The sequence below is a fragment of the Thamnophis elegans genome, chromosome 6, assembly GCF_009769535.1.
Source record: "Thamnophis elegans isolate rThaEle1 chromosome 6, rThaEle1.pri, whole genome shotgun sequence".
Taxonomy (NCBI): domain Eukaryota; kingdom Metazoa; phylum Chordata; class Lepidosauria; order Squamata; family Colubridae; genus Thamnophis; species Thamnophis elegans.
The window spans coordinates 19,726,710-19,740,121 of NC_045546.1; the positions used below are offsets into that span (position 1 = coordinate 19,726,710).

Consider the following 13,412-nt stretch of genomic DNA (forward strand, 5'->3'; position numbering starts at 1 on the left):
CAATTTAATACTATGGCTATGTTGGAGTATACTCTACAGAGTACCACAAATGTAACCAGCTGCATTTCACCTTATGGTATTGTTTGAAGTAAACTTAGATGGTTTTTGTAGATCTGTGTATCATACAAATCCAGAACATGTGAAAATTATCAGAGTAATGTGTCACTTGTATGAAGTATTTTACTATTGGTAAATCTTCATTGTAGACTAATGCTTTCATTAAAATGTAAGATATCCAAAGAGGAGGAGGAGGAGACTGGAGAAGAAGTAGATGTAGTAGTAGTAGACGTAGTAGATCATGATGATGATGATGATGATGAAGTAGTAGTAGTAGTAGTAGTAGTAGTAGTAGTAGTAGTAGTAATCAAGAAGTCTAAAAATTAAGCCAGATGATTCATCCAGATTTTTTAGGGTTTGCTCTTGAAGAGCTAAATGCACATCATTTTAGGAAATTCTCGTGGACTATTTTTAACTTGCATTTTTCTCTTCTACTAAACAGTCTCGCAACAAATTAGCTTCCATTAATGCAGCTAATTAAGGATAAAATTATCAGAGAATGAATGATCTGACAAATGTGTTAATTTTGCCATAAGTTTCCGTCCGTCCGTCCCGTCCCCCCCCCCCCCCCCCCCAGGCTTTACAGGATAGGAAAAATGAAATATCCATGAGAGGCCGCACCCCCCCCCCCCGGTTTGTTGTTGATTCGCCTGGAACAATTTTATTGGTGGCTTCGCTTCCGTAAAGCTGAGTGAACCAGCGCCCTCCCTTTGGAAACTTGGTTTGAACTTCCCTTGAGGTATAAGGAACCAGGAAGTCTCTGCTACGAAATTGGAATAAAGCAGCCAGCAGGCAAGTAGATTTTTAAATCCCACCGTGGTTTGGATTTTCAGATGAATCCCGATAAGAGGAACGGTATTTTAACTGAGTCTCATAATTGGCTGAAACGTGTTGTTTTGTTTGATAATTTTGCTACTGTAACTGTGTCTTCAATAGTGGAATGATAAGCAGCAATTTTACAGTACCAGGCAGGGGAAAGTTAATGCACAATGGATGCATGATTTATGGGCGTTAAAGGAACTAATTAAGACTGGGAACAACACTACATATGGTGAAAGGATCTTGTTCCCTTTCGGATTGTGTTGGTTTTTCTTCTAGTTAGTTGCTAGAAACTCTCCCTATTTGACCCATGTGAATCATAAATAAAACAAACATGAATTTCATTCATATTCTGATTAAGATGCACATCTTTAGTATACTAAATAATATTCATGCCTGTTACCTACATTGAAAAACATACTATACATACTGCAGTGTCACTGCAACAAATATATTTAATTATGAACCACAAAACATAAAATGAATTCCTCTAGGGGCAACATTTATTTTGCCTCTAGAATATTATGTATTTTTATGTTTGTATTAATCCACTGTAGCCTTTTTCAATAATTAAATTAGAATACCTGTTTTTGCATAACACTAATTTTTGTATAACTTTAGTTAACATAAATGTGTAATAATGTTATAATGAGCTTTGAACTGTTCTATTGTATATGCTTACACAGCCCACAAAAAAATTTTTTTACAAAATGACACTAAATTAAGTTTGGCTGAGGGCTTCATTGTGTGTGAAAAACACTGTTAAGTGTTAGTGAAACATCCACTTTCCCTTTCTTCCTCCCCTTAAGTACTTTAGTTATTGGCACAGGTATGGTAACATGATAGTATTTTGTATGCTAACAAAACATTGAGCTGGACCAAATTAAACCATATAGTGTTTCATAGTATTACTTAAAATGTTCCTTAAAGTGAAATCTGGGATATTTTTATCTATAGTTTTTTCTCCTTCTGGTAGCAATCCTAAAGATACACATTTACCTTAAAGTGCAGTCTTCCATTCATTCTTCTGAGTAGATAGGATTTGGTTTCAGAAATAATATAGTATGATTACTCAAAATAAGTGACACTAGAATTAGTAGTGATTGGCCCTCTAGGCATTGTGCCAAAGAAACTTAGAGATTTGAAAATCTGACCAATAACTGAATTCTAAAGATGGGAGAATGCACTTATGGAACTTTGTCCTAAGGTGTGTAATGTTTGCTCTTATTAATCAGATTTTAAATGACTCTTGAAATTATTTTAGTGCACTGTTGAAATGTACTGGATTTCAGATTGATATTGTTGCTAACTAATACAGATTGCTTAACTTGTTAGACATTCTCTTCTGGACTGTAGAATGTTTTAAACTGCTTTCCCCCCCAATAACTCAGTGCATAGATATTTCAGTAATTTAGATTTCAAATTTGCATATAAACTGCTTTAGTGGACATTGGAACTAAAATTGACACAGACATATTAGAAATAGTTGTTTTTTAAGTAGCAATATTGGGAAGGGAATATTATCTACTGTAGAAATTGAACAATCTAATTTTGTTTAATTTCCCTCAAAAGTTTCTAAAGCTTTTCTGTTGGATTCATATATGACACAAAGCTGGGAGGGAAACCCGCATTATATAACTCATTGTCTTGTTCAGATTTGTTGTTGTTAATGATATCCTAATTTATCCCAGGGTGTAAGCCAAACCTCTATTTTAGCAATAGCACTTAGATTATATACCGCTTCATAGTGCTTTTACAGCCCCTCTCTAAGTGTTTTAGAGAGTCACCATGTTGCCCCCAACAATCTGGGTCCTCATTTTACCCACCTCGGAAGGATGGAAGGCTGAGTGAACCTTGAGCCTGGTGAGATTGGAACTGCTGAACTGCAGTTAGCAGTCAGCTGAAATAGCTGGCAGTACTGCACTCTAACCACTGAGCCATCTTGACTCTATATTTTAATGTACTTTCGCATTTTCTTTTGTTCTTTTACTGTTGTTGTTATGTTAAATTTATTCTTTAACTCTCTGGAAATGGGATCAATTCATTCATTTATTCCTCCCACCTGCTAGTAAGATACAAATCATTATATAACAATAGAATCTGAAAAGTAAAACTATAAAGCTATAAAAAGAACACCAAACCATGATAACAGTCTAGGCCCGTGATGGGGGAACCTATGGCATGTGGTCACCTGGCTGGCGCCATATTTGGGGGCACACCAGCTGTCAGCTCCAGCGTGTGTGTGTGCCGGCCAGCTGATTTTTCACTCATCTGGAGGGCCGGGGGAGATGGTTTTCGCCCTCCCCAGGCTTCAGGAAAGTTCCAAAGGTTGGGGAGGGCAAAAAAATGGCCCCAACTGGCCAGCCGGATGTTCGGGAATGATCCGTTTCTGGCTTACAGAAGGCCTCCAGGGAGGGGGAGGGGGGATGCCACTTTCACCTTCCCCAGGCTTCAGGAAAGCCTCCAGAGCCTTTTGGGGGAGGGGGTCGTGTACACATGCGCAGGGGATCACATGCCTCCAGGACACTGCAACCGTCATAAACGTGAACCAGTTGTCAAGCATCCGAATGTAAATCATGTGAACATAGGGATGCTGTAACCATCCTAAGTGTGAAAAATGATCATGTCACTTTTTTCAGGGCTGATATAACTTTGAACGGTCACTAAATGAACAGGTGTAAGTTGAGGACTCCTATAGTCTATTTTAATTTTTACTAATGTTCAGAAGGATAACCAAATTTTGCTCAATCACCATTTCTATTCATTATGTAACATTGTAGCTGTTGTTGCAAACATGTTATGCATCTGGTTGAACTTGAAATCAGATGTTTATTTTATTTATATATATGTTTCATGCATTCTGGGTCATTGACTGTAACTAATGCTGATCGTGAAGCCAGCCATATTGTAAACATGTATTGAGTAGATATTGAAGCTTTCCTTTCCTGGGCATGCTCACTCAGATTAGCATTGCAAATCAAAGTCACCATGGCCCAAAGTAATTTAAAAAAAAAACCTTGCTGGAACTATTCTGATTTGAAATTTGCTTTGCAGGATGACAATTGCAATTTTTGCTGGCTGTACATTCTTTCTGAGAATCAAAAAGTTAACAATTCTAGAAAAGAACAGACTGAAGACTTCGATTAAGGAAAATGGTGGGCAGATTGCATTTGGATTAAATCAAGAGGTATGTTTAATACAATACAATACAATAGCAGAGTTGGAAGGGACCTTGGAGGTCTTTTAGTCCAACCCCCTACCTAGGCAGGAAACTCTATACCGTTTAAGACAAATGGCTATACAACATCTTCCAGTGTTGGGGCACTCACAACTTCTGGAGGCAAGCTGTTCAACTGATTAATTGTTCTAACTGTCAGGAAATTTCTCCTCAGTTCTAAGTTGCTTCTCTCCTTGATTAGTTTCCACCCATTGCTTCTTGTTCTGCCCTCAGGTGCCTTGGAGAATAGTTTGACTCTCTTTTCTTTGTGGTAACCCCTGAGATATTGGAACACTGTTATCATGTCCCCTCTAGTCCTTCTTTTCATTAAACTAGACATACCCATTTCCTGCAACCGTTCCTCATATGTTTTAGCCTCCAGTCCCCTAATCATCTTTGTTGCTCTTCTCTGCACTCTTTCTAGAGTCTCCACATCTTTTTTACATCGTGGCAACCAAAACTGAATGCAGTATTCCAAGTGTGGCCTTACCAAGGCATTATAAAGTGGTATTAACACTTCATGTGATCTTGATTCTACCCCTCTGTTTATGCAGCCTAGAACTGTGTTGGCTGTTTTGGCAGCTGCTGCACATGGCTGGCTCCTATTTAAATGGTTGTCCACTAGGACTCCAAGATCCCTCTCACAGTTACTACTATTGAGCAAGGTACCACTGTGCCTGTGCATTTTGTTTTTCTTGCCTAAATATAGAACCTTATTTTTTTCACCATTAAATTGCATTTTATTAGATAGTGTCCAATGTTCAAGTTTGTCAAGATCCTTCTGTATCTTGAGCCTATCTTCTGGAGTGTTGGCTATTTCTGCCAGCTTGGTGTCATCTGCAAATTTGATGAGTTCCCCTTTTATCCCCTCATCCAGATCATTGATGAAGATGTTGAAGTGTACTGGGCCTAAAACAGAGCCTTGGGGTATTCCAGTGCATACTTCCCTCCATGTAGATGCAGTTCCATTGAGGACTACATGTTGAGTGCGGTTGGTCAGCCAGTTACAAATCCATCTGGTGGTGATGCTGTCTAACCCACAGTTAGGCCTTGCATCTGTGGTAGGGAGAGCAGCAAATTCAAGAAAAGAGTTTCAGTATAGAATGAAACACAGTTGGATAAACAGGGAAAAAATTACTTCAATGAATGCTAATTATGACTGATTTAGTTTAGGCCCCGTGTCTTTTATATGTTATAGAGTGGATTTTATGTCACAGACAACAACTTACTTTTTCCGGGATGTCAAGGCTGCAGTATCTAAAATTGTAGGCAGCAAGGGAAAACAGAACTCAGCCTGTTCTGGTATAATAGCACACCACATGATTTACTGTTACAGAAATGAAGAAATTTGAATTTTTGTAAGAGTTCCATAGGAAATGTAAAATCTCTTTGTATTCTACCTGTTATGAGAAAAGTCTTTTAAAAAAAGTTATTGACGCTATGAATCAGCTGTTTTGATACACATGAACGTGTGTTTTGATTTTTAAATAAGGACATCTATTAGAAAAGCTGCAATTTAAAACCTGTGTTTTTGGATAAATAAATTTGTCCCAAGACTGGGGAGGAGAAAACAAAGGTGAATCACCTGAATACTTTGGTAAAAAACCTTCAAAGGGGGAATTTACTTCTAAGAAACAGACAGATAAAGAGATGCATTAAAAATCCTGTAAATTATTAAACAGATCATTAGTGAGAAAGAAAGTATGTTAAAAGTACGTCCAATTGTTTAAAATAACATGTGGAACCTGGTTTTGTAGAATAATGGGTCAGTAAGGGTTATGCTCCATGTGATAATTTGGTTTTAATGTAATTTTAGTGCACTCATGTTGTCACTGAAGATGTTGATGCACTTAGCCCCACCCATCTCAAAGCCATCCAGAAATATGAGCTGCCTATGGTAAATGTTGATTTCATATGGGATTCCATTGAAGAAAGAAGACTTCTACAATGTGAGAACTATGAGCTATCCCAAACGGTGCCCTGTGAAACAGGTAAGGAAGCTTTGTTTGAATTAGATGCATTTCATTTAAAAGAATTTCCATCTATACCAGTAATCTAAAAGTACTGAACCAGAAGTGATATGCTGCCGGTTCACAGCGGTTCGGGCAAACTGGTAGTGGCGGCGGCGTGAGGCTTCACCCACCCACCCTGACGTCATCACAGGTATGCATGCTCCCGCTATTGAACCGGTAGTGAAGAGAATAGAATACCATTACTGTACTGAACTATATGGCAGGTAGGTAATCTTCTCTCCATTACTTCATATGAGGATATGAAGGGACGTGGTGGCTCAGTGGCTAAGATGCTGAGTTTGTCGATCAGAAAGGTTGGCAGTTTGGTGGTTTGAATCCCTAGTGCCATGTAATGGAGTGAGCTCCTGTTACTTGTCCCAGCTTCTGCCAACCTAGCAATTCAAAAGCACATAAAAATGCAAGTAGAAAAATAGGAACCACTTTTGGTGGGAAGGTAAAAGCATTCTGTGTGCCTTCGATGTTTAGTCATGCCAACCACATGACCACGGAGATGTCTTCGGACAGCGCTGGCTCTTCGGCTTTGAAATGGAGATGAGCACCAGCCTCTAGAGTCGGGAATGACTAGCACATATGTGCGAGGGGAACTTTACCTTATGAAGTTAGAATTTCAATAAAATCTTCCCGGTCTAAGACATTTTGCCACAAGAAGCAAAACATCATATAGGCACCCTTCACTATCACAGCAGCATCATAAGCACCCTATTCTTCGCATGAAAAGTCCAAAATAACTACATCAGAGAAAATATTGGTGTGCTTTGTGGCTGAAATGCTGCCTTACTCTGCCAGATGTTAAGACTGGCCCCAGTAATCCATCTTCCTAAGGTTTTAGAGCATCTTCTGGTTATATTTCTTATGTACTCGTTCAAACTAATAGATATAAAGTAAATATTGTATGACAAATAGTTACGGAGACGACCTTAAAGAATGCCGATGACAGCCCTAAGGAAAAAGATGTTTCTGAAGAGAATCACAAGCATAAATGGGATGACAGCAGAAACTTAGAAAAACTAAGGTAATTCCTTTATGTTTCATGTTTGTTTTGAAATGAAACCTTGTTCTTCAGAGAAATCTTTTGAGGTTAGAAGAATTCAGTGCATTATATGCTGAATATTCTAGTATGTTTATTGTTAACCTTTTTTTAGCAGCAAAAGGCCATATAAAGTGTAAGACTAATTTGATGATGTAATACATCTAAGAGAATGCTTGCTGCAAAAAATAAGGAAATGCTGGAAGGAGTATTTTAGATATTTGTATGGAAATATATTGAAACTATTAGAGTAAAAACAAAATAAAGTTTAAATATTAGTGTCTAAAAATGGATGAAAGAGCAGTAGTAAGTGCTATCAGAATATTTAAAAATGGTAGTGCTGCAGGATTAGTACAAACTGGAAGGGATCAAGACTAGGATATTTGTTATATTTATGATTGTACCCAGTATTCTCAAGATATATTAGATTTCATGCTAACTGGGGATTGTGGATATTGAAGTAAAATAATGGAGGGTGCCAATTGGATAATTAAATATCCTCTGTCAACCATTGGGAGTATTCTGATAAGCTGACCAAAGCCAAAAAGCTTTCCCCATGTTGTTATCGTTGTTGTTAAGCTTGTGTGTTGCCTGATTCCGAACAATTCTGGGAGATGCACAAAAATATAACCAATAAGGAAGTGTTAAATTGTTAGAAATGACTATGATCTTTCTCCCCCTCCCTTTGATTTGCATCACAATTATTATTGTAACAGACTGTTTTTTAGAACTGTGGATAATTAGCTACAAAACAAAGCCTATTACAGGTGGTCCTCAACTTACAACAGTTCATTTAGTGACCATTCAAAGTTACAATGACACTGAAAAAAGTTACTCATGACCATTTTTCTACACTTACAGCCTTTGTAGCATCTCCATGATCATGTGATCAAAATTCAGATGCTTGATGACTGGTTCATACCTATGACCATTGCTGTGTCCCAAGGTCATGGGATCTCTTTTTACAATCTTTTGAAAAGCAAAATCAATGGGGAAGCCAGATTCACTTAACAACCATGTTACTAACTTAACAACTGCCGTAATTCACTTAACAACTGTGGCAAGAAAGGTTGTAAATTGGGGCAAAAATTCACATAACAAATGTCTCACTTAACAACATAAATTTTGGGCTCAATTGTGGTCATAAGTCGAGGACTACCTGTGTACCGGGATTACCATGGAAGTCTAGGAGCTTAATTGCTATGGAGAATGAAGAGAACGAAAGACCCTGGAAGTTGGAATTGGTGTGAACTTTGGTCAGCAGAAAATGCCCCGTTTCGCAGGTTGGCAGATCTCTTGTGTCTCCAGTCATAAATTGGAAGCTTACCACAGTTGAGCCTGAACAAAATCAACTTCACTATCTAACCCTCACAACATAAAGCACAAGTTTGGAGAGTAGCACTAGAACACTCTGTCATTGGCTTTGGAAATGTTACACCTCATTATTTCCATTAGCCTTCTGATTATTTCCAAAGGTCTTATCCATATTCAGCAATAAATAAGAATCCGACATTTTCTTTTGTTCCAGATGGTATTCAGATAATGATGAATATGTTCCATCTTTTCCTAAAGAGTTTGAGCTTGCAAAATATGACATCCTTGAAAAGGTAATTTTTCTTTGTTAATGTCCTTCCTAACATAAAGTACACATAAACACATAACTTACAGAAGTTATGTGTTTATTTGTACAGGAACACAAAAGCAAACCATACATGCATAATTTTCAATCTATAAATGTATTTTAAATGTATTAAGCCACTGATTTTTGCTTGCCATTAAAAATAGTTATTCTAGTTATTTCTGTAAAGTTGCCACTAAATATTCTTAATATAATAGAAGGAGAACGATAAATATTTAGGAATAACTATATTGACTAAACTTAATATATTTAATATATCAATAAGTTAAACTAATTTCTGGTTTAATTTTTGTCCTTACTTGTATTGCTGTAACCGAATACATTTAATTATAATGCCTTTTTTTCAGATTACAGCACATGGTGAATATGTTGTTCTTGAAATGCAGTGCTTTCAGCAGGAATTCAGTTACCCATTTTGTATAAGAGCACATTACAGCATGCTGGAAGGACGCCCAGTAAGTTTGGATGTATTAGTTTTTTTGTATTAGCTTTTTTATTATCTTGAATGCTATTGAATGTTTATTGTTTTAGATCAAAATTTTATATTGCTCTATTATTATCTTTAAAGGATTAGTAGTTTTAGTTATTAATATAGTTAAGTATATTTTTAAAAAAAATCATATTACTGGTTATCCTAGTAGAGGTAGCCCTTTACATGGCTTCTTTTCCTGAACATGCCTTCCAATTTTTCTGAAGATAGTTCATAGCTTGACATGGTCAACACAATCAAAGGTCCTTCCATAATCAATTACTTCTCCTCTCCTCTCCTCCTTTCTCAATTATCTAACATGCATCAGCAGTGTTTCTCAACCTTTTCTATAGCTATCCTGGATATCTAACATCTCCTTATCCATGTAGGTCTCTAATCCACGCTGAATGATCCTAGGTATTATTGTAAATTTGTGTTTCAGTTTATAATTATGCTTCTTTAATTCGTCATAATAATCTGACTTCAATTTTCTCCAGCTGCAAAATGTTCAACTTTTGAACCAATTCGACTTCCTTTATCCACAAAATGTTTCTGCAGAAGTGGGGGGTTTGGTTAAAGCAGTAACTGCAGCACTCATTGTTATGACAAGCCAATATTTATCTATTCATTCTGTTTCTGTCTTACCATCTAAATCATGGGTGTCAAACTCGCCACATCTTGTTGCCGTCATGTGACGCCCCGTGATGGGTTTTTTTCCCTTTTTTTGAGCTGGGGTGGGCGTGGCCTGCATGTGATGCATCCGGCACATGGGCCGCCAGTTTGACACCCCTGATCTAAATGATTCTTGGCAGATTAATGTCATAGAGAAACATTAAAACATCCATGATAAAACTTCTTTATCTCTTCAGCTCCCACCAATTCCTGGTAATGGGACAATGAGAGCAATTTCTTCTTTGCTTACCTAATAGTTCAAGATGATTCAGGTTGGAGAAGGTGGTCGTGCAGGCGCCCATTTGCTAAGAAGCCGTTAGTATTAGCTGCTCCACACCTCACCACTTCCCAGCTACTTTCTTGTAGGTTATAAGTATTCTGTGTCAATAACTAGATTTGTCAAGAGAATTACTATTCTCAAGTGCATAACTGTGACAGAAGTTTAGAAACACAGATTTGAAGCAGGCACATTCCTTTCAAAATGACATCCTTTTACATAATGCCATAAGAGGAAGTGGGTCTTCTATGAACTTTCCCCCCTGATTTTTAAATTAATAATTTTAACAGCATCCTTTTTTTTTAGAAACAAAAACGACTGATGCCAGCTAAGACCTCTGAAGAAGCTAGAAGACTCTATGCCCTTTCTATTCAAGATTTAAAGAAGATGGGTTTTGAATTAAGAAAAGACTTTCCATATCAAGCAGAATATTTAGCATCAGAAAAATTACAAGAGGTTAGTATGTTTTTTAAACTTTCTTATTTAATGGTTTCATGAAATGAGGAAGACTTTAAAGATTTCCAAGGCTCAGATTTCATTGTGCTGGTTTTTTATGTAAAGCAAAATGCAAATAGTTTTTTTTTCATAGCAATTGTTTCTTTTTAGTTGCCAGAATTAGCCTAGGTCATCCTAAAGCAGTGTCTTCCTAGTCACGCACAGAAAGGAAAAGAAACACATCAAGAAGACACTGCTATTCAGTTATTCGTTTAATTAATTTAGAGGTGACATCCAATTAATTAATTAATTTAGAGGTGACATCCAACAGGGTTGTCATTTGAAATCAGATCCACAGCATTTCACATCCCTTCTATATGTAGTGGTTTGTGTCATAGCACAAGCAGTTCCTCAGCCATAAACAGCATATCTCACTGGCACTATTATGCTTGTGGGTTGTACCTTACTAATACTGCAAATAAAAATAGATATTTTAAAAAAATGATAAGCTATGTTTAGCTCTGTTTCAGAAATTTTAAACATATTTGTAAAATGCATTTGAGAATTAAAAGTAGAAATAAATGGATTTTTGTCATATTTTTTTAATATTTTAAATATATTGTGTAATTTACCCTGAATGCAACCAATACCTGCATTGTTAATTAGTGAACTGGCTTTATTTTTAACTTTCTTTTGTTGCTGATTGTTTTTTAGCAACTTAGTTCTAATTCTTTATTTGCAGAGGCTTATAGCAGATGCAGCCAGTTCCAGTGTTTTGTCTGAAGAAGTTGGTAGGTTTGTGGAACTTATCTGGACCGAAGCAGTTGGACACCTGGATGGTCTGCTAGATAAACCCATAACAAGAATCAGCCTCAATGATGTATGCAACTTTGCTTGAAAATATTAGTTCTTATAGAGCAGGGGTGTCAAACTCAGCTTCATTGAGGGCTGCATTAGGGTTGTGTTTGACCTCGGAGGGCCAGGGTGGGCATGGCCAGCATGATGTCACTCGTATTGGGACACCTATGGTGGCCCAAGCATTCTGCCAGCGAAAACGGACTTCCGAGCTCCATTTTGGCTGCAACGGTCTCCTGCCATGTGCGCCCCCCCTCCCCGAACTCCATTTTCACTGGCAGAGGCACCTGAGGCCAGTCCTTCTCTATTTCCAGGGCGGCTCCACGGGCCAGATCTAAGCACCCCTAATCCGGCTCAGGGGCCTTGAGTTTGACCTCCCTGAACAGAAATGAAATGTTAGGCAAACGTATTTTTTTATCTCTTAAGTTGTGAAAAGTTTCCCCACAGTTGGGATTAATATGTCATGAAAAATGCATAAATTATTATCTGTCTGTTCCTTATTAAAGCACACATACTATAGTATGTAAAATTACTAAATTATGTGGCTGTTGAATGTGTGCAGATGTTGCCCTCAAGTGATGACTTGTTTTACTTTGTGGCACTTAACAACCACGGTTCTTTGGGAACTCAAGGCATGGTACTTGGGGATTCATTATCCATTTTTTTTACTCTCACAGTTCAAAGAGAGTGACTGCTTGAAAACTATCCAGTCAGTTTTGTGGTCAAATGGGAACTTGGACCCAGGTCTTTCCAGTCCAGTAACTTCTCTACTCTTCTTGGTAGAGATTGGTCATTATGGGTTCTGTCAGCTTTTCCCTTAGAATCCCAAGCAATGATTGTGCTGGTACTGAATTTTAGAGGCTGAAATCCATAGATCTGGCTAGTGCCACACCACAGGGGTGGGTTGCTCCCGGCATTACTTCCGGTTTGTTGCACACAAAAAATACACATTTGCACAAATATAGGTCTGTGCATGTGCAAAAATGTAAAAAAAAGGGAAAAAATTACATTTGGGCAATTACAATTGTTCTGCGCATGCACAGAACCAAAAATCAAGATGGTGCCCCCCCTAGGAGAACCGGTTCAGGGATGTGACAGGCTTGGGTCACTGCCGATGCCAGGGACCCAGGCCACCGAACTGGTAGGAACCCACCTCTGCGGCACCACAACTTACATACCTAATATAGCCACATGGACTTAGTTCACCTACAACATTGCACCAGATATATTTGAAAAGCATATCCAGCAATCTGAACTATATTGTGGTAGAATTGTGTTTTAGTATTCTAAAAGATCAAGTTAGGATGTGACTATCCATTACTAGTAATAAAAATTATTTTTCTCTGACAACATATGGTTAGGTGCATAGAAATTCAGAAATCTGTGAGAGGCTTTGTGAAGGGAAGTTCAGAAAATGGCAGGAGATTTCACCAGTTTGTTCTTCTTATATGTCATAATGTTTTTTTAAGCCTTTTAATACAATATTTCCTTAAAAGGTGAGCAGAGCTGAAGGCATTCTTCTTCGGGCAAAGAAGTGTTATGAAGAAACAGAATCTCAAACAAAGCTGTCTGCAATCATGACAGAATTCTATAAAATCATACCCCACAAAAATGTTTTGGATGATGATGTTAGCAAAAACTTGATATATACTAAACGGGACCTCTGTCAGGTAACTGTATCAGGCTTCATTCAACTTTTCAATGCCTCCTATATATGAGAACAATCACTAATATAATAGATCCCACAACAGTTAAATTGCAAATATGATCTTATGTTTGAAGGATATTCCAAAATGGCTGTCTCTTAGGCAAAAAAAAATAATAATAAATCACTGGAAATATTGAGATCATGAGTTGAATGGCAACTCTCAAAAATATTTATTGGTTGAGTTTTATAGTGGTCCCTCTGTGA

At 37.5% G+C, this 13,412-nt stretch overlaps 1 protein-coding gene across 4 annotated transcripts in view; it reads left to right on the top strand.

The window, feature by feature from the left end:
• The first annotated feature begins 723 nt into the window (after positions 1-723).
• The window catches only part of PARP4 (poly(ADP-ribose) polymerase family member 4), a 57,507-nt gene continuing 44,818 nt past the window's right edge, over positions 724-13,412 (top strand). For 2 of the 4 annotated variants that reach the window (XM_032219829.1, XM_032219830.1), the window contains exons 1-9: positions 724-849; positions 3,931-4,063; positions 5,910-6,084; positions 7,030-7,138; positions 8,682-8,760; positions 9,140-9,247; positions 10,517-10,666; positions 11,388-11,525; positions 12,997-13,170. In XM_032219829.1, the coding sequence (XP_032075720.1) occupies positions 3,932-4,063; positions 5,910-6,084; positions 7,030-7,138; positions 8,682-8,760; positions 9,140-9,247; positions 10,517-10,666; positions 11,388-11,525; positions 12,997-13,170 (1,065 nt within the window). In that variant the 5' untranslated portion in view covers positions 724-849; position 3,931. The remainder of the gene's footprint in view (positions 850-3,930; positions 4,064-5,909; positions 6,085-7,029; positions 7,139-8,681; positions 8,761-9,139; positions 9,248-10,516; positions 10,667-11,387; positions 11,526-12,996; positions 13,171-13,412) is intronic. The other 2 variants (XM_032219827.1, XM_032219826.1) reach the window with 2 other exon arrangements.